At 36.9% G+C, this 22,952-nt stretch overlaps 2 protein-coding genes across 2 annotated transcripts; both read right to left on the minus strand.

Annotated features, from left to right (window-relative positions):
* Positions 1 to 258: 258 nt before the first annotated feature.
* Positions 259 to 876, minus strand: Krtap27-1 (keratin associated protein 27-1). Its single transcript, XM_021725358.3, has one exon. It carries the CDS (start codon positions 874 to 876, stop codon positions 259 to 261), a length of 618 nt encoding a protein of 205 aa, XP_021581033.2.
* Positions 877 to 10,516: 9,640 nt separating this feature from the next.
* On the minus strand, positions 10,517 to 11,080 carry LOC144375907 (keratin-associated protein 13-2-like). Its single transcript, XM_078041327.1, has one exon. The coding sequence runs from the start codon at positions 11,051 to 11,053 to the stop codon at positions 10,553 to 10,555; it is 501 nt and encodes a 166-aa protein (XP_077897453.1). The 5' UTR covers positions 11,054 to 11,080; the 3' UTR covers positions 10,517 to 10,552.
* Positions 11,081 to 22,952: the final 11,872 nt, after the last annotated feature.

The raw sequence follows: 22,952 nt of genomic DNA on the forward strand, positions 1-22,952 counted from the left end.
AATTTATTGCTCTATAATAAATAATGTCTAGTGATCTAAAATATATAACATGCTTTCCAATCCCAACATACCACCAGAAATCCCCCAAAGAGAAAATATGTCTTACTTTGGAGAGCACAGAAGAAAAAGACAAGCTCATTTACTAATAAATACACAATATTTTACATTTAGAGAAATGAATATCCTAAATATCCTAAATATCACAGAAATCAATTTATATATATATATATATAAACAATATCTTCTACAATTTTTTTTTCACTTACTAGGCAATTGCAAACCACCAGTAACACAGCAAGTTGGTTCATAAGTGCTAGAAGATTCCAGAAGTTGTGGCCCAGGTGCAGCATGGACCAGAGGGCTATAGGAATTGTATGTAAGGGTCTGAGATTGGCATTGGCTAGATTCATATTCCAGAGTTTGGTGACACCTAGACACAGAAGACTTTAGTGGACGATACTGCAACATGTAGCTTGCAGGTTGGCATCTCTGGGCTATAGAAGCTCTGTGCCGATTGCTTGCTGGCTGGCAAGTCTGAGAAGCACTCTCTGGCACTGCTGCACAACTTCCTGGCTGGCATGTTGTCCTTTCACAGGGATTGGAATTGGAACATGTTGTTTGGACAACTGAGGAGTGGCAGGTGCTCTGTGCACAGGCATCCTCTCTGAACTGGTCCTGTTCACAATTGGTCACTTGGCAGCTGGTGGCTTCACTGCAGGTTTCTTGAGAGCTGTCCAAGAGCCAGGTTCTGTTGTGGCAGCTGCTGGGCAAGCAAAACCCATCTTCAAAGTTTATAAGATTAGAGCCATGTACAATGGCAGAGAGTGGTGGGGCATTGCAGCAGCTCTGGAGTGACTGGCAGTGGCTCTCAGGCATATTGCTGAAACCCTTAGTTGAAGATGGTCAAAAGGACTCAACATGCCAAGCTTGAAGAACAAATTTGTTGCAGGGAAGATTTTATACTACTCAGAAAATTGGGTGTTGGCTTTTTTCAGGACTCCTTTGCACTTCATTGCTAAAGCTCATTTGAAGGATAACATCTCATTAGCACACTGTTTAGTTATATAGGAAATGATGTCTTATTAACAAAGATGCAAGTCCATTTTGGATCTTCAAAATGGCTTTCATGTTGGCTCCAAAGGTGACTCATTAGGGTGGGGTTTGTCAGATGCGAGTCCCTACGTGTCATCCAAGCTGACAGTTTTTTTTTTTTTCCCTTAGCCACCAAGTTCACAAGTAGGTGAATAGCAATAATGAGTGTGGAAACTACCAATTGAATGCTGATTTACATTCAGCACTGGAGTTTTGAGAATGCCAACTGGGCAGATGTGGTAAGATAATGCAAAGACATTTTTAGACAGAGGTGGATTCAGTGGAGCCTACATTCAGACCTTGGTTTCTCCAGGTGGTTGGGATGAGAGGGGACTCCACACAAGCAATTTTTCCTCCTGTTCACTCAAAGTATTGGATGAGGTCATTGCCCTGCCAACCTTCCTCTGTGATGAAACTCTATTCCCCTCATCTCCTTGGAGGTCCCACAAGGAGCCTACTCCCATTAATGAGCCCATACCCATTGCCATTTAGAAGCTACTGGTTCTTCCTCCAAATTGCCAGTTGAATTTTTAAAAGGAAAATAGGTCATTTTCACCTTTTCTCAATGCTCATACACATTGAATAAATTTTAATGAGGAAGGAATATTACTGTTGAAATAAAGGAAATGATGAAAGTCATAAAATTAGGTAAAAGAAGGTGCATTATATTATTAAGAATGTGTCCTATGGGAATGGGGGTTACAAAGCAGTTATTTCATTATAATTTTTAAATTGACATAATATTTGTATATATCTATGGAGTACAGGGGATAAATTGATACCTGTATACAATGAATGATGATCAAGTCAAAGTAATGGACATATGTAGCTCACCAAATATTTGTCCTTTCTATGTGCTGAAAAACGTTGGACCCTTCTAGTTATTTTGAAATATATCATAGATTGTGTCAACTACACTTGCCCTACTCTTCTACAGAACACCAGGACTAGTTCCTCCTATCTAAATTTATTGGTTTCTAGTTTATATTGTATTTCCCTACCACCTCCTCCATACTCTTCCTAGTCTCCAAATCCACTATTTCAGTAAATTTCAGTCCCTTTTTATTATCACTGTGCTTTATCACAAGCATTGTGCTTGTTTTTGTGCTTCTCAGGTTGATAGTTTTCCCTTGGAACAATCGTGTTTCTGATATGATTTTCGTTTGTATTTATTTTGGTTTTGGTCTGTGACTGCAGACAGATGCTCACTTCCTACATGGTTTACATTTGCAGACAGCACTTAGCAGTTTCATGCCCACGACACAGAATCTGCCAGCATAATTTCTAGAACACATTCTACAATTTACCAAGCACAAACTTATGACAATGAAACTGAACAGAAATAATTCTTAGCACAGGGCCCTAGTCTTGTTTTCAGATCTGAAGAAACTGGAGAATATCTAGGCAATTTGAATAACTCTCCAAAAAAAAAAAAATCCTTGATATTTGAAGGATTAGGGGTATTATCGTCTTAATATTTTCAGCTTGATTGACTGTGCACATGCAAATTATGGATAGTTTGAAAGACCATCAGTGTGTGTTTGAAGGTCCCTGAATGCCTACCATAAAAGCCCTATCATAAACCATTTGATTCTTAGGCAGATTGTATTTTATATGCTATTGAACAGAGGCTTCCACTGTAGCTTGGGATTAAATTGTCCTTAGAATAGTTCTGCTTCCCTCTGCCAAGCCTGCAACACCTTACTATACCTGGTCAAGATCCGTTCCCCTCAGCCTGGCCTGTAACACCTTATAACACCTGGTCACCCTCTTCTTCTGCTCCCACTCTGTCCTTTCCCTTGCTCAGCAAGGTTCTGATCAGAGGCCTTCACTCAGCCCCTGAGTCCTTTGCCTCTGTGTCCTACACACAGTCAGCTGTTTGTTTGGCTCCTCACTGCTCCCCTCACCACTCTATCTGAAGTTCTTTTCTTGATTCCAGTTTCAGAATTACCTCTCCACTACTGCATTTAAAGAAAGGATTCCTTTCTCAGGATCAATTTTTTTTTCTTTACCTTCAGAAGATTTAGGATGATTTTATTTGTTTTCTTGTTGTCTCTGCCTCTACACTGTGCCTTCCTGAAGGCAAGAGCCTGCTCACTATTTCTTCACTATTTTGTCTGCGACAGTGAGTCTCAATTCGGTGCCACATAATAAGATCTCCAGAAACGTGTTTGGAAAGATTAATGAATGGAAGGTGCTAAATACAAATGTATGCTAAACTGTAACTAGATGCATAAAGACATGTAGTTTTTTTTCCCTGAATGCCTGCTATGAAAGCCCTACCATAAACCATATATTCCAAATGTTCAAGAATCAGCAAGGGTACGAAGCTTAAAAACAAAGCAAAACAAAACCATAACAACAACAAACACTCACCTATGCCTACATTTTAGCTCTCCTTTTGTGGGGGAAAAAAAAAGAGTAAGATTACCAAGAAAGCCACTTATTAGTAGTACACAAGCTGACATCAATTACCTTAAAGTAATGTTTCACTGTATGTAGGTATGTTTTCAAAAGCTTTTAAGATGAAAAGAGCAGTACTTTTCACTGCAGTCAGAGTCCTGTTGCCAAATTGTGTGGGTAAAGCAGAAAATCAAGAAGGATGGAATTCACACAGTTGTGTCCAGATGACAGCCCTGCTATTAACCTCACAATGTGTAGTAAATTAGCGCAGGTCCAAGTGTCCAAATGTTCAAATGGTGACGTGAGGTCTGCCATATGTCAATAAGAGCATTCCCTAAGTTCTTTTCTCTTTGGGATATAAGACACTCACTTGCACATTCTATTTAATTGCTGAGTTAGTAGGTATTTCAACATATAATTTTCATTGAATTAGTATATGTCCATATAGATTTCAGTCATTGCTGGATTTATAGAGGGAGTTCCCTGGCTCTTACTATGGAATGGTGAAGGCTAGAGTGATTGGTCACCTTGGATCTGTTTCATGCAGCCTACTAAAAACTAAGTATTAGCTTGGTAGGCACTTGGGTGATGATGGTAATGTAGCCTATCTCTTAGTATTCTTGAGAAATAGACAAAACTAATTTCTTCATTGCATATAGTGACTGGATAATAAAAGTTTGCCCAGTTCTCTTGCTGGCTTCTGCTGGTCTTGAAATACAAATGATTACAGCTGCAGGGACACCACCTAACCACCAGAGGGCGGAATATTACAATTTTGTATGGGAAGCAATCAAAAGGCTCTAGAGCCAAAATGCCAGCATTCTAAATGAGACCTATAGTCAGTCACAAACTGCAACCTTGAATAATTGTCTTAAGCTTCTTTGACCTGATTACTTCATCAGGTCAAAGACTACAAACCAAGTGATTGAATAAAGTTTTGTATGTGGTACCAGATTGCCCATGATGTACTGTGTGGCACATAAATAAAAGTAGCTATTATTTATGAACAGGGTAAGGATCTTCAAGCAGACACTTCTCATAGCATTATTTATCTGGGATAAATTATAAGAGCATATAAACATAGTATGTTTTTCGTGTTTAGGATTACACCGTAGGACTCTAGGGTGCTTGGCATGCACATATGAGATTTTAAGTTCAATTCCCAGCACTTGAAAAAACAAAAAGTGTAAGGTTATGTTGTTTTTGTCTGTAATTTTTCACATTCCAATCTTTTTTAAAGGTTGAATCATTCCCATTAGAGACAGAGACTTAGTTAGTATCCATCTCTCAAGAGTTTGGCACTTGGTTTGTGCTACTGATTGAGCAAGGTCATTTTTGTATAAATTATATATTTGATTATGTGGCTATGCCAGAGTTCAAACCACTTGTTCAGTCACATTAAAGTAAAATAAAATAAAACGTTCAATTTTCTTAGATAACATATTTCATGCCCCACTCTCAGGATTTGTTTTCTTTATTCTTCTCCAGTTTTACGTCATCCACCAAATGTATGCCAAGTGGCCTAAATTAATTTACACCATTATCCATGTCAGAAGTCACTCATGCAGAGACCTTGCCCACAGTGAAAAAATGCTGAGCCAAGAGGGAAGAGCACCAGGATGTGGCTCCTCGCCTTGGTGGTCCCATTCATTCACATACAAACTTCCACCTGTCACTCTGCCTCCACAAATACCCTAGAATTCAAATAAGAAGCTCTCTGTGGTCTTTTCCAGTTGTCACATCCTATGCCTTTCTCTCAGAATCTCCATATCAGAGTTGAAAGGGACATTAAATGATGTGTTGTCTCTTCCACCCACTGAATAAATCCTCACTTTCATTTAAGACCTAAATAAAAGTGAGGATTTATTCTAACCCTTATTGAGACTGCTAACCAAATTTTAACAGGACAGAAACAAGATGGAAGTCAGTGGACTATTAGACACCATACACGCTGGCAGAAATTTACAACTTCATGATGAATGATCTAATTGTATTTGAGAATAACTACAGAGAAACAGAACAAAAAAGGAAACTCTTCTGGCCAATCACACATTGCTCTTCCCCAAAAGAGTTTGGTTGAAGGGAACAACTAAATTTTGCTACATATAACATTCCATGCAGTAAATTATGTAGAATCTACCCCTTCTCAGACACTGTTAATGCATATGGAATAAGAATGATTTTAGGCTCTGGAATACTTCAAAACTATGTCACTATGACAATAATAATAATGTTTATGCAAACAGCCCCTTGCAACTTTCTCTGTTTCTAATAATAAATAGATCTGTTGAATGTAAGAATAAAAGGAACCACAAGTAACAGCATTTTCTCTCTTAAGTAATTTTGGATTCCGTGTGTGTGTGTGTGTGTGTGTGTGTGTGTGTGTAGGGGGTAATTCTTGGTCATTTTCAATTCAGTTGTATCAAACTTTGATTCAAGCAACCCAAAAGAGAAAGAAAAAAAAGGAAAAGAAGAAGAAAAAAGAGGACTACAGTGTCTGTGCAAGTCATAATGATAGATAGTAAGGGAGGGGGAAATAAGCCATGGCACCTTTACCATCTGAGTTCCCAGTTCATATTCTCTGACCCCTATACCATTATGTCTTGGAAGTGAAAATATCATGGCTTATAACAATTATATACTTATTTTGGTTCCTTTCCCTGGATGCACATGCCTCCCTGCCTGCCTTGGAGATTAGTTGAGTGATGTATTTTTCTGCTATTGTGAGAACCAGAAATGTGAATTTGTTTTTGAGTTCTCTCACATGTGTGGGTGATGCATTTGTAATAATGTACCATTGAGTTTGTATGAAATCAATTTTGATGATAATGATAATCAGAGGATTGATGACAACTAGCTCATCTAAAAGGAGCTCAAGGCAAAAAATGAATGCATGTTGAATGCAGTGACATAATATATCACCAGGATTGTCACACTAGTTCTATTTCATTCATTTATTTATGCAATCATTCCTACTGAGTATTTACTACTTGGAAGATTCTGCTAGACTAAATTATCTTTTGTGCATTGAAGTTACAATAAGATTAAACAGCATACTGATTAAATGCAGTAATATTAGCAATGGGAATATTAAAAATAGTGGCTTTGTCATTAAAGAAATATAAGTGCATATATGCTATCATTGTGTAGGGAATAATCAACTCTCCTGATTGTGGGGTCTATCTGGAAGGGTTGAGGAAAGATAATATTTCCATGGGCTCTGAAGGAGAAAATAAAGGTGGCTTTCCTTCTAGATGTTCTAGACTATATGAGGTCAGTTCTGCCCAATGTGTTGAAAGAATTGGAAGAAGGAAGCATTGATGGGGTGAAGGTTGGTGAACTGTATGTAGATGAGGAGGGAAGACAATGGGATGGAGAGAGGGCAGAAATAGGCTTCAAACTGAGATTATCTTAAGGGGACCTCATTGAGAAGGGTTACCGTTTAAGGTTTTTAAATGAGTGTTTAATTTACAAACACCTTAGTTTTCCAGTAACAGAAATTTTAATTCAAAAAGGCTTAATCAATTACGTGATGTAATGGCTTGCATAAATCCAAGGCTAGAAGTTACATGGTTCAAACTTTGTTCTTCTTGGTTTTGGATTTTTCCATGTAGGGGTTTAATTTAATTTTATATTAAGGTCATATAAAATAATGACCCAGCATTTCACATGGCAAATGCAGAGGCAGAGGGAGAAGCTTCAAGAAACCCCATGAGAAAAACTCTTGCAGAAACAGCTCCTCCACCACTCCTTGTTTCTCGTGGGTTACGTCAGATCCCATGCTCATGCTTTCCTGAAGCAAGCTCTTTCAATGGGGATGCACCTGCCACAGATTTGCTGGATCCAGTGCTGAGAAGTGGAGAATGCTGTGTTCATTTAAAGGGCAGCCTGGTAAGATGAGGAGAGACACACAGGCAAAAATCTAAGTGTCATAGCAGGAGGAGAGGGGAGGAAAACAACCAAGGGGAAATGGAAATGGACTACCCACATCCCTTTATGTATTTTTATTTCTGTATTTCTACTTATATATTTGAATATGTAGATGCTTGTGTTTTCCTTATCAAGAGACTCTAATAGACTATCTAGTTATTACAACCAAAGCCAAACCCAGAATCTCAAGAGGTAAAGACTTTCCTCAGCCTGGATTCTCTACCCATGACACTGCCATCTTTTACACTGTTCTCAGATGACTTCAACTTGTAAACAGATGGTCTTATAGTGACGAAATAGAGGAAACAGAGTTCAGTATCAACATAAGAAATCTTAGAACTTCATTCATTTTCTTGTAATAGAATGCATACCCATTTAATTTTGTTCATACCTAAAATATTCGTTTCATTAATGAGCCACTGCAGTCACTTAAAGTCAAAACCTCAGTGTTCTCTTGTGGCTTATATAAGTCTGGGAAAGAAGTTCAGGAAACCTATTTTGACATTTATCTCATCAAAATTCGCCAGACAACACTTCCTGAAGCATCACTGAAACTTCTCTTTTTTGGATCTGGTCCAATAGTAGTTTAACCAGAGTGAAGTATCCTAATTAGTCTGAAATGATCATAGAAAATTAGAGGGTAACCTGTCCAAGTTCTGATTCTACATGGCAGAAACTCCTAGCAACTATCTCTGTGTTGTTAGAAAAGTCTTCTTATCAGGAAGTCTACTCCTGCTCCTCAAATTAAATATTTCATTTTTAGACAAAGAAAATAGATTTGGAATTCCAAATGCACATCTCGAAAAGAAAAAGTAAATAGCAACTAGCTTGATCTAATATTAAAGGAATTTATTTGAAGTAAAAACTTGACCTCTTACTCCATTTTTTTTTTAAACAGAGGATTGAACTCAGGGGCACTTAACCATGAGTCGCATCTTCAGCCCTTTTTATTTTTTAATTTCTTTTATTTTGAAACAGGTTCTCACTAGGTTTGAACTTCCTTCCTCAGCCTCCTGAGCTGCTGAGATTATAGGCACGCACCATCATGCCGGGCTCTTGCTCCATTTTTAACCAGAGACGTAGGGGAGGCTTCATAAAACAGGAGAAAAAGAGATGGATATGCTATGAGATGACAATTATTTTACTATTAATAGAATTATTCTTTTGATTATTGTTCTTCTAGGTAGTCAAATTTAGGATCTAGCTAGAGGACAGCTGAGATGACTTTGAAAAAGTAATTATAAAGTCAAGGTCTGGAGTCCTTAAATTAAAAGTTAGAAGTTAGATCCATAAGCTTGTCTGTAGGAAGAAAACTGGAAGGTCCTAGAAAAAAACTATATAGGTCAACAGATTCTGGATCCATAGCTCAGGGAAAGGAAGTCACTGGATTCACAATCTAGTAAGTAGCACCTTCTAGAATCATTGACCAGGCAGCAACTACTGCTGGACCCAAAGCCCAGAGATGCAATGTTAAGTCAACTGGGACTAACTGTAGAGTGTGGAGGTCTTTGGGCAATAGTAGGACACCTGGCACTGGTTGGATATCCAGAGGGTGGCTGGCATAGGGTACCCCATAAACTAAGGTAATGATTTTTGTTCAATTAAAACTAATAGAAATAATAGAATATCAACTTTATAATTTTCATCCTTGAGTCAAGTTTTATGGTTTTCTTTATTTGCTATACTTCAATTAGTAGAACATATTGAATAATTATCAGTAAGATTCAGGCATTTGATTACTTTACCAGGAAATATTGGGTGACTTCAAGGAAAAATACTAAAAAAAAATCATACATTATCATTTTAATTTTTTTAGTCCAGTTTTGCTTCATCTATAGCCATAACATATAAATCTATTTTTCCTCTGCATTTCTAATAGAACTCTCAAACAGTCTATTACATTAGACCTTGTGGCTTAGACTTAAGGATCTGAATTTTTGAGGAAGCAGTTTAATTTCTACATCTAGTTTTAACTAACAAAAGTATATATATTCAAACAATATCTTTTTACCTCCACATTTTGAGAAAGAAAAATATCTAAGGCTTTTGAAAGTTTTGTTCAAATCCCTAACTTCATAGAGTTTCAAAGCCTATTTTACTATGCATGTGGATAATTTAATAATAATCCCTTTACTATTTCACCACCAATACCCTAACCAAACAAACCAACCCGAATACCAAAGCAATAAATTGATCAGGTTGAATTTTCAGTTTTCCTAGAATTTGGGAAGAAAATCCAACAATATAAATTGCATCTTAAATGAAAACTTTAAATTTTATTTTGAGTGGGTACATTCATCATAGGGTTTCTCAAATGAAGTATGTGAGCAAGTGTTTGTGGTCAATGTTAGGGTCAGAAATTGACAACCAGAGAACAAGAGGGCCATTTTTGTATATAAGGAAGAGGGTAAAGATTGGGACAGGAGTTACTGATGACATTGGTCAACAAGACTAGAACTTAGTAAGATGATTGATAGAACCCAGATTCAGATGCACAGGTTGGTCTGTGGCAAGAAGCCTGGCAAGGTCTGGAAGCCCATAGGGTGAGCGGCAGAGCCCAGATTCATAGCCCAGGGAAAGGGAAGCCGCTGACTCTGTAACCCAGGTGTCTAAACCCATTAGATCCACATCCTGATTAGTAGTATTTTCTAGTTCCTCAGGCCAGGGAGTGGCGGCAGCTGCTTATCCCAAAAGTCAGAGAACCACTGCCATCGCTGCCAGGGGACTTATGGTGGAATAGGTTTCCTATAGAAGGGAATCTAAGAAACTGGAGACTCAAAGGCAAATGCTAAGTCAAACTTTGAAAATCAAAAAAAGCACAGTCACATATGTTATGTGAGAGTCAATGAATTTATTAGGTAAAATATAATTGAAGTTTCATAAATGTTATAGGATGAATTTATGTATTAATGAATTACTTGTTTCTAAATTACAGACACTGGACTCTACACTTTGGTCATTCATTAATTTCACAGCCTGAAAGTGCTAGTTTGTTAGCTTGTGCTTGATGCCAGAGAAAGGGTGCATGAAGGGGTTAGTGAATATTGCTGAGAAACTAAGAACAGCAGCTCTGAGGAGATACTGAGATATTTGGCTTGAAAGATCTAGAAATTCATCAGATTTATCTCTAGAAGGCTGATCCACGGGTTGGTCTGTAACAAGAAGACTGGAAGCTCCTAGAAGCCACATAGGTTGGGTGGTGGAATCCAGATCCATAGCCCAGGGAAGGGCAACATCCAGAAACATGGCCTAAGGAATGGCAGCTTCTGGAGCCATAGCCCAGAGAGTGGCAGCTTCTAGATCCAAAGCCCAGGGAGTGGCAACTGCTGGACCCAAAGCCCAGAGATCCAGCATAGGTCCTCTGGCAGGGACTGCAGTGGGTGAAGGTCCTGGGGTGGTAGCAGGTCCTGGACACCACACAGGAATTCTGGCATCTTGAGGGCCTGTGGAAGATCTCCTGACAGCCCCTGTAGTGAGAGGAGCCCAGGTGGCAGGTCCTGGGATGGTGGAAGTTGGTGGTATAGACCAGGTTGCTGGGGTAGGAGGAAGAACAGAAGGAGTGTGAATAGGGCAGATGGCTGCCGAAGGAGTGGGAAGAGAAGTCTCCAAAGAAGCAGCTGTGGGACATGCTGAGAGAAGATGTGAGCTCAGCTCAGTTACAGAGAAATGATACTCGAATGCCCCTGAATACTCCTAGTGGTGTTTATATACCTTCACTCTGGGGGTGTGATGCAATATCGGAGACCCTGCTCATTCCTGTGCATGTGTTTTCATGAAATGACTAATTAACCTATCCTCTAATTGTAATTGAACTCATTCACGTGTCCTTAACTGTAGTTTGATCATTCTGATTTATAGAAGCCACTCTGCTTCTCTCTGTCTCTTGTGTGGTTTGCTTTTTTAAACATTGGTCATGGATTATCCAGTACCCCGCTCCTTCATTCAGTTTAACTGTGGGTATTTTGAGCATGAGTGTACATAATTTTCAATAGTAATGCACTCCTAACAGTCATCAATACCCTTCCCTCTAATTATTTTCATATGATTTATTGAGCATTTAGTATTGCAAAATATTTAATTGTGGCATGATTCACTCTTCACAACAATCTCGTGAGATAAAAATTGTAAGAATTCTTATGAGATAAGATTTAGAAATGAGGTCACGGAGGCTTGGAAAAATTATATGACTTCCAAGTAATGATCAAAGAAGTCATTGATCCCAGGTATGTGTGTCTCTAAAGCTAGCAGGAGCCACAATACTATATTGACAACTTGGGGTGCTTTATGTTTCAGCTTCCAGAACCACATGCCAATAGAGAATTAAATCAACCTTGCTGAGAACAAAGAAAACTATATTTATTTGAAGCTAATTATAATTTTAATCTAGGAAAGCATAGGTTCAAAAAGTTGAAAATATGTTGCATTTATAACTTTAAAGTACAAAAGGGGTTTGGAAATTTTATAATTTAGTCAGGAATTATGATTGATGCTGGAAAAAATTAAGTTGTGTAAGAAAAAGATTGAGTGGGATCTCAGAGTCTGAGTCCTTTGGGGGAAGGGCTCCATTGTACAAGTCAAAAGAGAATAAGGATGTTGTGAAACTGCCTGGTCCATAGGTTTGGTTCAAAACAAAGGTCAATAGGAATCTGGATGCATACCTGCAGGTAGCCTGGCTCAAAAGTGCAGCTGTGGACTGTCTGAGACCTGATTAACAGTGGCTTCCAGTTCCATTTTAAGTGCTTGAACCAACACTACTCCATCTTGATTTTCTTTTCCTTGAGACATAGGAACAATTAGGTATTCAGAAGAAAAAAAAAAGGTAACATTTCAAACAGATGATATTTGTGTCTTATATGATATATCCAAAGGGTATTCGTTTCCCTTGTGAAGTCTCCAAGTATAGCCAATGAAGACACCGCTTCTTAATTTTCAATTATTTATTTATTTGGCTTCTTAATTTTCAATTATTTATTTATTTGGCTTCTTAATTTTCAATTATTTATTTATTTGGCTTCTTAATTTTCAATTATTTATTTCTTTGGTATTCAAAGTTACTATGCAGATGCTTGTAACAAACCACCTTCCGTTGCCCTCTCATTTAGCTTATCACCCTTAATGTTTTTCCCACCACGGAGTTATTGGATTCTTTTATGTGTGAAGCAGAGAACTCTTTGGCAAACACTTCTGACTATCTCTGGGAATAATTGCTTAAAAACTGATACACTTTTAGTGAGCTGACTACCAATGAGACACATTAGCAAAAACTTGAATTTTAATAGTATGCTAACCTTTGCCAACTCAGTTGGGAGTGAGAAATCTGACACCTTAGAGAGTGATTCATTTCACCCCCTGATGAGATTCTCTTTTGCTCATCTTTCCAGAAAGACAAAGCACCATAAAATTTACTTTCATATTAAGTACTTAAAATTATCCTTATCACTATCAAAAAAAAATCAATGGTACAAAGAAAAGTCTTGGAATTTTAAAAAGTCTCTTTTTTAACCTTTTAAAAAATCTTTTAGAAAAGAAAATCAAAAAAGTATTTATTTATTTTTATCTTCTCAATCTGTCTCATAGATGGCTTTTTTCCTAATCTCTAATAGTGTTTATTCATCTACCAATACAATATTCTGCCTATTGTTTTGCTTACAAATCTCTACTGAATGTATTGCTCCCTTTTTCTCTTCTTCTATTACTCTTAATAATTCTCCTTCCCCAAAGCCAAACTCAACTCTTCCTGTTTGGCAGGGAGAAGAACCTCAGTATTTTATATGCTGGTCTATCTGGATGGGTGCATGCATAGGTGAGCGCGCACACACACACACACACACACACACACACACACACACACACCCGTGCATGATGGAGGAATTGCAAAAGACATCTTTAAAGATGTCTTTTGAAATGTGTCCTGTGGAATGAGGAGGAGTTAGCTTGCAGGACAATCCCATGTTTGGGAGTAGCACACAGGAGGAGCTCAGTAGGGCTAGAAACAGTGCTTAGTCCGTGTTTGACTCAGCATCTGGCACATGTTGGGTGTACACCATTATTTATGAAATGAAAGCATATATATAAAATCTTTATATTTTTCTTTCATCCAAAAGAAATATATGGAAATAATTTTTTTTTTGGCTTTCAAAGTAATTTTAATGAATATAAATATCTTTTTCATGATTAAATATAATCCCCTTGTTAATCATACCTAGTAATCCAGGTTTTTAAACTAGCTAGTTACTTATAACATGTACATAAAGAGAGAAATTAGGCTTTGTGTGTGGGCAATTTATGAACAATTCTTGTAGTGTGTATAGATGTGGACTTGTTGTTTTTCCATCACACAAAGAAACAGGATCAGAGAAAGCATAATTGGAAAGAGGTGGTCAGTTAGCTTGGCTGGAAATCTGGGTACAACCCTCCATTGCAGTAGTATCTTGATTTTGGCTCTTTTCTATCATGTTGCTGGTACTAAAACCACACACACTAGCTGGATATGCCCTCCATCATGACCTGGGGGCGACCAATTTCCCGAAGTCACTGTGGGGTCAGAATGTTCGAATCCATGCTCCAGCATTCCTATACACACATCAGGGTAGTTTTACTTGGGAAAATGCTAGCAGTATATGGCACCTATGTGATTCTCAGTTATTTTATAATTTTTAGAGTTATACCTTTTATTAAAAGTACAAATTACTATAACTTTGAAACATTAAACGTTTGTATATCTTACTACCGTAATTTGGAATTCTATTCTAAAAATAGGCACAGCTATACTTTTTTAAAAAATTAAAATTTACTATGTTATTTAAGGCATATGGAGAATCACTTCTTTAATAGGTATATTAGAAAACAGCTCCCTGAAAATGACAACCCATTTAAATATATTTATTATGGATGTGAATATGTACATAATGGTATCCACAAACCTTGAGAAAGGTCAAATCCATTGGGTGGATTGTACACTTAGTAAACTCTCAAAATATTCTGCATTGCTTCCTGTAGCCTTTTTATGAGGCACTATTGGTCTAAAAGTGCTTTCATGGATTCTGAACCTATGATTTATTATATGTTTATGACGTGACTGAAGAAGCTATAATAATAGAAAAACAGTTTTTCCCATGAGGACACTATGTCATGCAGCCAGAAAGCTGTGCATTTGGTAGCTGTGCATTCTTTCTTGTACATGAAACTTAAAAAAATTTATATTCCGTTCACATAATATTTCCATCAACACGACCCTCTGTTATCCATCTTCCATTTATACATGCTCTCATCCGTAGATTTGCCTGATTTGCCATTTGGAATGTCTTGACTGAAAAGCTATATTCTTCTCACTTAGACTACATCAATATGTTTATTTTCAAAATCACAATCTGTCACAAATTTCAGTGCTTGTAGTAATCTTCCTTTTCTGTCCCCGACCCCTGCCCCTAAGCAAAATATCTTTCCTGGAACCCTCATTTTCTCCCCTTTCAAAATGCTTTGTTCTCATTCATTCCAATTGTCTTTTATTTTTTTCCCCAGCATTATAAATATTATCAATGCTTTTCAGTCCAAAAATGTTAAGTCCACGATTATATAACTTTTCTTTTTAAATCCAGAATTCTCTAAAGAGTTGTGCAACGATTTGTCAACTATCCTCACTTCTTATTCTCTTCAGTAACCACCTTGTCCCTCTTCAGCACTCTTCTGAAGTGGTTCTGCATGGTCAGCAGTGCCCTCAGTGCTGTAGACAAATGCAATGGACATTTCAGGGTAACTCTATGTTCACGTTGAGCCACATCAGCACAGGTGACATGGCTTTAATCTTGAAACAGGTTTTGTCCAAGTGTTTTCTTGCATCACAAGCCTTGTTTTCTCTTTAATTTGCACCTAATTTTTTGTTGTCCTGGGTGGGTTCTTCCCATAGTATTCCTTGAGACCTGGTGCTCAACTCCGGACATAGTCTATCTACAGAGGAAATGCCTTTTCTCTATGGCTTAAAATACCTTCTACATTTTATTACATCAAATCATCCAAAAATCATATTTCCAGTCCACACATTTTTTAAAAAGTTGAGGCCTAGAGATCCAACTACTTCTTACCATTTCTATTTGGAAGTTTCATAAAGTGTCAAACTTTCATGTGTATGGAATTGAACTTTTTTTCTCCCCTAAAAAGAAAAAAACAACATTTTTTTTTTCTCAGCTTAATGAGAAACATTTCCACCCACACAGTTGAACTCAGGAAATCTGGACTCATAATAAATGCAGTCCATTCTGAGGACTTCCCATTCTCTCTGCCAAAATTTATCTGACATCCATCCAGTCCTCTTACTGCCTTCCCGAGAGTCCAGGATTTTTTAGTCTTGGCCCCTTGAACATTATGAACTGGATCATTCTTTGTTATGGGGGGATCTTTTGCATGTTGTAAGATATTTGGAAGTATCCTTAATCTCTTACTACTATATGCCAGTAGTACCATCCCCCTCCCATTATGACAATTAAGAATATCACCAAAACTTGGCCAGGAGTGGGGGTAGCAATGTCAGATGGGAAGAACTGATGCTGGTCTTGGAGCTCATCTCTTTTCTTGCTTGAGACTACTGACAACAGTTCTAAGTATGCCTGATTCTTTACAAAGAATTGTCCCCTTCAATATTTTCTCTGCATTTCTATGTGATTGATCTTTTTAAAACCAATAGCTGTGCACAGTACTCTGTTGAATAAAGCTTTCTGATTGCTTTCTAACACTTGAGATAAAACCAAAATCTTGTAAATGGTCTCCAAGTCTGTGGGAGAATGTCCCTGCCAGGTCTTCTCTCCCAAACACTCTGCCTTTGTTCCACAGTGAAGTATCTCAAGTTTCTTCTGTAAGGACATGGTATTCTCTCTGTCTTTTTTTCATCAGCAATAAAATACTTAAGACTTTCCTTGCTTTTGAGTTATCATTCCTCAGGATAAATTAGGTTTCTCCGTTGTGATTTCTTATCATCCCCGTACTTAATCCTATCATTTGAAATGTGTATATTTTTTCCATCCTCTAGACTAAAGCAATACTGTGCAAACAAGCAAGTCCATAATAGTTTACCAGTTGGCCTGGAGATTAGCAATACACGCCCACGTGCAAATGACTGTATTATTTCCTTTATCAAGAAGTCTTATTATTAAAAATTCTACTTTAGGGAAAATATGTTTGATAGAATCATTAATTCATCCTGGTTTATAACCCCCTCCTTGAGTAGCACATTTTTGAATTTTAATCACTAAGTTGGAGCAGTAAATACTTATATTCTTTCTTATGTAACACTGAAACCTCAGCTCAAGGGAAGTCAAAGTTAATAGTTCTTGCTCAAAAAATATTTAATGGAAAGCTAGAAAATTAGTGGATTTGTCATCATTAATATCTCTTTCTTATGTTTCCTCTAGACCTCCAGACTTTCTTCTAGATCTCCCTTTGAATGTTGCTCAATATTAAACCCAGCACCATCGAAGTACCTCCTAATCAGAGCCATCAGGTGCAGATCTATTTATTATCTATCTATCTATCTATCTATCTATCTATCTATCTATCTACCTATCTATCTATCTATCTTTTTGTTGTTGTTGTTAGGGAGACAGACCATCTTTTACCATGAACTCTGATCAGCAGTGCTGGGGTTGGACCTGGGTTCCTAACCTGCTTCCTTTTCTGTGCAGCCTATCTTAGTATAGTGTGCCATATGCGTGATTCAGAAGTCTATGCCTGGAAAAGATAGCTCTCACCCCCTCTTTCTCACCAAATTCCAACATCAGGTTAGGATGCTTGCCATTTTTATCTTGGCAGATTTCTCCCCCCTTCCCGGACTTTCTCCGAAGATTTCATGTTATTCTTTGATTTAGTTCTTTTCTTCCTAATTATGGATGGCCTTTACCATACCTGAGAGCTTTTGTCTTGCCTCTCTCAATTCTATTTCCTATGCATTTTTTCAAAATGATTTTTCTAAAAGTCTATGCTGGACTTTTTAAACTCTGATTCTATTTTGTAAATATGATATGCAAGATGTCCTATTATCTGACGACTAACTACATCATTCCTGGAAAATTTTATCTTCAAAATTACTGCTTACCTTGGATCATCTTAAGACTGAAAGTAAAGGACTAAGTGAGGCAAATGATCTCTGTCTCGGGAATACTGGCATCAGCCAGACTCTCAGGAGAGAAGAGGTGAAAGACAACACTGAGGCAGATGGAGAGGAGTCAGCTTTTCCAATGGGCTTTGTAAGCCATGGTGGGGATATGGACATTCTTCTAAGGCCTAAATGAACTCTGAAAATCAAAATATTTTCCTTTTTGAACTTTTTGGTAAAAGACTGCATGACCTATTTTCTTTAGATGGAATCACATGGTTCAATCTAATGGATATTGGAAATTATATATAGCCTTTTCTGTTTATTTCTGCTTGGTGTAAATATCTTTATACTGTGCTTCATAAATAAATAAATATATTTGTATGTGTGTGTGTGCATATATATATGCACACACATATATTATTTTATATATTATTTTATTATAGAGTATTGTCTCAAATATTTTGGTTACTATATAATTAAATTTATCTTCTACATTTCCTTTCTACAGTCTGGAAGTATATATATATATATATATATATATATATATATATATATGTGTGTGTGTGTGTGTGTGTGTATATGTATATATATATATATACATACACACATATAATATATATATAATATACATGTATATGTAACTTACATTATTCTAAAACATAGTTATCTTCATTGGTTTTATTAAGGAACACAAGTCTGTAGAAATGAGAACACATTCTTAAATACAAATCTAGAGATGACTATTCCAAATTTGCCTCCTAGATAAATGACCCCTACTCCAAGGTGACACATGGATTGAAAGGTCACATAGCAGTACAAAGAGTAGGCCTTAGGGTTCAAACCCTGGGAAGATAGTACAAAACTATGTGCTTTACTACAGTGTTCAGCTGTCTCCCATAAAAAATAGTTATTTAAGCCCTGGAAAATGAGAAGGGGTCTAGTATGGCACCTTGAATAAATCTTACATTTTTAAAAACTGACACAGCAAAAGGAGCCCACCAATGATGGAGAAGGAATAGCTAATGAAGTAACAAAGTCAGGTTGAAAATGTGTCAATAACAAAGGAAAACAGTCTAAAGTATTCAGTGTTGGAGGGGTGTCAAGCTAGATGCTCCCATTAGATTTTAAGAAACTAGTTAGTCACTAATATCAGGAAAAGTGTGTGTATGTGTGTGTGTGTGTGTGTGTGTGTGTGTGTTTAAATGTGGAAATGGCCACAATTCCAAAAGTACCTGGTCCATAATGAATGCTAAATAAACAGAATCATCTTATACAACGGTTTCAGTATGTTAATGCGAAATTTGAAAACTGGAGAGATTTATGCCCCATCAATTCAGCAAGCATGCATTGATGTATAGGCAACTGGTGGGAGGTGAGAATGTGGAGGGGACTGTGAGATGACCCTATCCCTAAAGTCATTATGCCCTAATCTGTCCCCGACAAAATGAGTCACAGTGTGCTGCGATAAGTGACTTTAGAGTAAAGTATGTCATTGTCCATTAAATTCAATCATTTTGCTGTTCTGAAGAACCCTTGAGCTACTATACAAAGCTGAATGAAGTCTTAGGTCGTTTACATTCACTTACTCTGAATTGTTTTGAGTTCACTTGTTTTATGTAGCAAATGGTGATTCTCCCAGAAGATATTTTAGACCTTAGAATTCTTTCTGCTTGTACAAATGTGATGCCCTTGCTCTGATTACACAGATAGTTTGTTTTTTTTTTTTTTGCAAAATCAACAAAAGATATCCAAATAATAATTTGTAATTTTTTTTTAAAAAATGTAACCCCAGTGTTATAGTTATCTTAAATGTCTCTCCAAAAGCTCATGTGTTGGGGGTGCAGCTGTGGCTCAGTGGTAGGGTGCGTGCCTTGAACATCTGAAGTACTAGGTTCTATTCTCAGCACTATATAAAAATAAATAAAGATACTGTGTCCATCTATAAATATATATGTAAAAGCTCATGTGTTGATGGCTTGATCCTTGAAGCAGCAAAATTCAAAGGTGGGTATTTTGGAAAGGGATTAGATCATGAGGGCTCTGACCTCATCAGCAATTAATCCACTAATAGATTCTTTACTTAATTGGGAGAGGTAGTGAAAATTTTTGGATATGGGTCTTAGTTGGAGAAAATAGTTAATTGAGTGCATGCCTTGAAGGATACACTCTTTCCCCAGATCCTTCTCTATCTCTCTGTCTGCTTCCTGGCTACCATGAAGTGAGCAGTTTCCTCCATCACACACTTCTGCCATGATTTTCTTCATCTCAAAGGCCAAAAGCTATCGGACCAAGAGCCATCAATGAAACCTCAAAAACTTTGAGCCAAAATAAATCTTTCCTCTTTGAAGTTAGTTTTCTCATTGTCATAGCAACAGAAATCTGTCTAATACGGCCAATAAGCTAATCATTCTAAAATATCAAGGAAAAACTGTTTATGTTCCAAGTCCATAAATATTTACTTTATTAAATAGAAATACTGATGTCACATTGTAGAATAACAGGAACGCATGAAATAACTCCATGACATCTCCTACATAGAAGTTAGCTGACATACAAAGCTCCAGTTTATATTATCTCACATATAAAACTCTAATTTCTTGATGTTAATGATTGTTTGTGTAATGATAGCAGAGCATGTCTTCTTGAAAGAAACTAATTAGGTAGACAGCAGCCTACCTATTGTAGAAGAGGGTTTATAGTAGATGAATATGGTGGAAAGCAGCCTTTCCTATTGGAATAAGTAGAGGTAATAAAATGATTATAGTTACTGGGTTGGTAAATATAGATAGACTGGTCTATATTAAGTTGACAGTGTGTTCCTAATAGAGAGGTAATCTCACTGAAAGGAAACCAAGACTGCAATTCAAGCTTTGGAAATCACTGGATCTACAATGCAGAGATTGCAATCCATTGAATTTATAGCAGAGTGACCTTCTTCAAGAAGAAAGCATGATGGCTGGCTGCTGGTGGATTTACAGCAGCTCTTCTGAGAATTGGTACAGAGAGACTCAACTTGATGGAGACTACAAGAACAGCGGGCAGTAAAGTGGAACCAACTAGCTGGGTTAAGAAGAGGCTCAGGATTAATAGACCAATAATTCTGTAAGGAAATGGGAAGAAAATTTTCCCCCGTTGCAAGCACAAAATATCATCATTCTATCTGGTTCACCTGTCTGTCAGAGGATTCCGAATGTTTCCTGCTGGCCCACAGAGTTATACACTTTTTCCTCATGGGTGTGATGTTCATGGGAACCAACTTCATTTTCTATCTACACTATAATTTGCATAAGAACATGTCCTTAGTGTTATGTCTAATTTCAACTGAATAGATCAATACCAAATTCATAAATATGCATGCTTGTATTATATAGCACCAAATAGTTTACTGTTCTGTCTTGGACTTCAAATGATGGTTGCATACTCAAAGCCATCAACATCATTGCCAGCTCAAATTGCTACTGAGAAGATCACTTACAGGATGCTGAGTTATATGTCTTTTCTTTCTCCCTGTTTGCATTATAGTATTTTATTGGGTTCTTTTCTCAATCATTCCTAATATGTCTTGCCATATTATAAAGCACGTGCCTACATTCAGTGATAACTGACACAGTATGTGTGCTATAAATGGTGCATAAAAGGCAAAGATATCATTGCATGATCATGATTCACCATAAGAACCAAATGAGTTTTATAGAAAAATAATTCTGCTTGGCTCCCTTCACCAGATAGATTACTATAGAATGCCTGATATAAGTGGACTTAAATTATATTAGCTAAGAAGATGGAAATTGCGGCCCAAACACTTTTTAAAAAGTAATCTGCTATCAAATTTATGGAGTGTGAATTTTTAATGGCTCCTTAGGGGCTATGTTTATAAGCAGTAAAGCAAATACCAAATTATTTTCTTCAAGCATATTGAAAATTACTGAACAAATAAAAAGTTCTAAGGCAATGCTACAGATAGTCAGATTTCCAAATTATGTGAGAGTGCCTTATGTCCCAAGATGGTTCTAGATATAGAAATGTAGTAAACCAGTGAGTAACAGACACTGGTGAGGAACAAAGATAGAAAGATCACAGGTAAAAGAAATATTTCTAATGCACAGAAAAACATCAAGATAACATTGTAATAGGTTATAGCCAGGATGAAAAATATATATATATTATAAAAGAAGTCAATTAAAACATTTATTTACAAATTTATGATATTTAGGAGGGAATGGAGTACACTCTTGTGTACTTTAGTGGATATTTAAAATATTTAGGAATTTAGAGAATGAATATTTAGATCTAAAATTCTTAAAATAATGTTTCAGGCTCACCCTATCACACTTAGGTCAAGGCATCCATAAGCATTTATCTTTTGGCCATAATATGTATACATTTACAGGCTAATAATAGTTAACGTTTATAAAGTGCTTTTTATAGTCAAGAAACTCTTCAAGTTGTTTCACATATCATTTTCCCTCATGTAACCCTGTTATGGTATAAAAACTATCATTATCTTTTCTACATTAAAGGAAATTGAATTTTTGAGAGGTTTCATAATATGCACAGGATATACACCCAATAATACTAGAGATCTAGAAATAGGTAGCATTTCTTGTGGAAGCATATTCTCAGGCAATTTAAATGGGTTAATTCTCACAGAAAACAGATTATTGTGCAACAAAAATTATATATAATCTCTATATATGTAGTCAGATATATATAGATTATATGTAATGTTTTAGATATAAAATGTCTCTCTAAATCTCATGTTCAACACAGTGGAAAGACGTTTAATGATGAAATGATTGGTTATGAGTTTTAACCTAATCAGTGCATTAAAATCTGGATAGGGATTTACTGGGTGGTAGCTGTAGGCAGGCAGGGTGTGTTTGGAGGAGGTGGGTCAATGGGGGGCATGCCTTTGAGGTATATATTTTGTTCTGGGAAAGGGAGCTGTCTCTGTGCTTCCTGGTGTTGTTCTGAGTTCCTTTCTTCACCATACTCTTCTGCCATGATGTTCTGACTCATTTCTAGCCCAAAGGAATGGAGTAGGCCATCTATGGACTGAGACCTCGGAAACCGCGAGAGCCAAATAAACTTTGCCTCCTCCAAAATTGTTCTTGCCAGGTCTTTTGGTAACAGCAGCAAAAAAAACCTGACTAAAATAATACATAATTATAAAATTATATGCATACAAACAATTGTACATATATAATGTAAGTACTTAACTCTTTCAAGAAATGATGCTAAAACACAAAAGCCCAGAAGATCCAAAAGGTGAAGAAGCCAAATGAGGGACCCTGAGGGTGACATTCTGGTAATCAAGCAATCCTGCTCCCAAGGGTCTGGAAAGCCTGTTAGTTAAAAGTCCCAGCAGTGTGGACTCCTCTTTTTAATGGTCTGGATCTATACAGACTCTGTACCTACCATGGGAACTAACCTGATATTA

The sequence above is a fragment of the Ictidomys tridecemlineatus genome, chromosome 3 (assembly GCF_052094955.1).
Source record: "Ictidomys tridecemlineatus isolate mIctTri1 chromosome 3, mIctTri1.hap1, whole genome shotgun sequence".
Taxonomy (NCBI): domain Eukaryota; kingdom Metazoa; phylum Chordata; class Mammalia; order Rodentia; family Sciuridae; genus Ictidomys; species Ictidomys tridecemlineatus.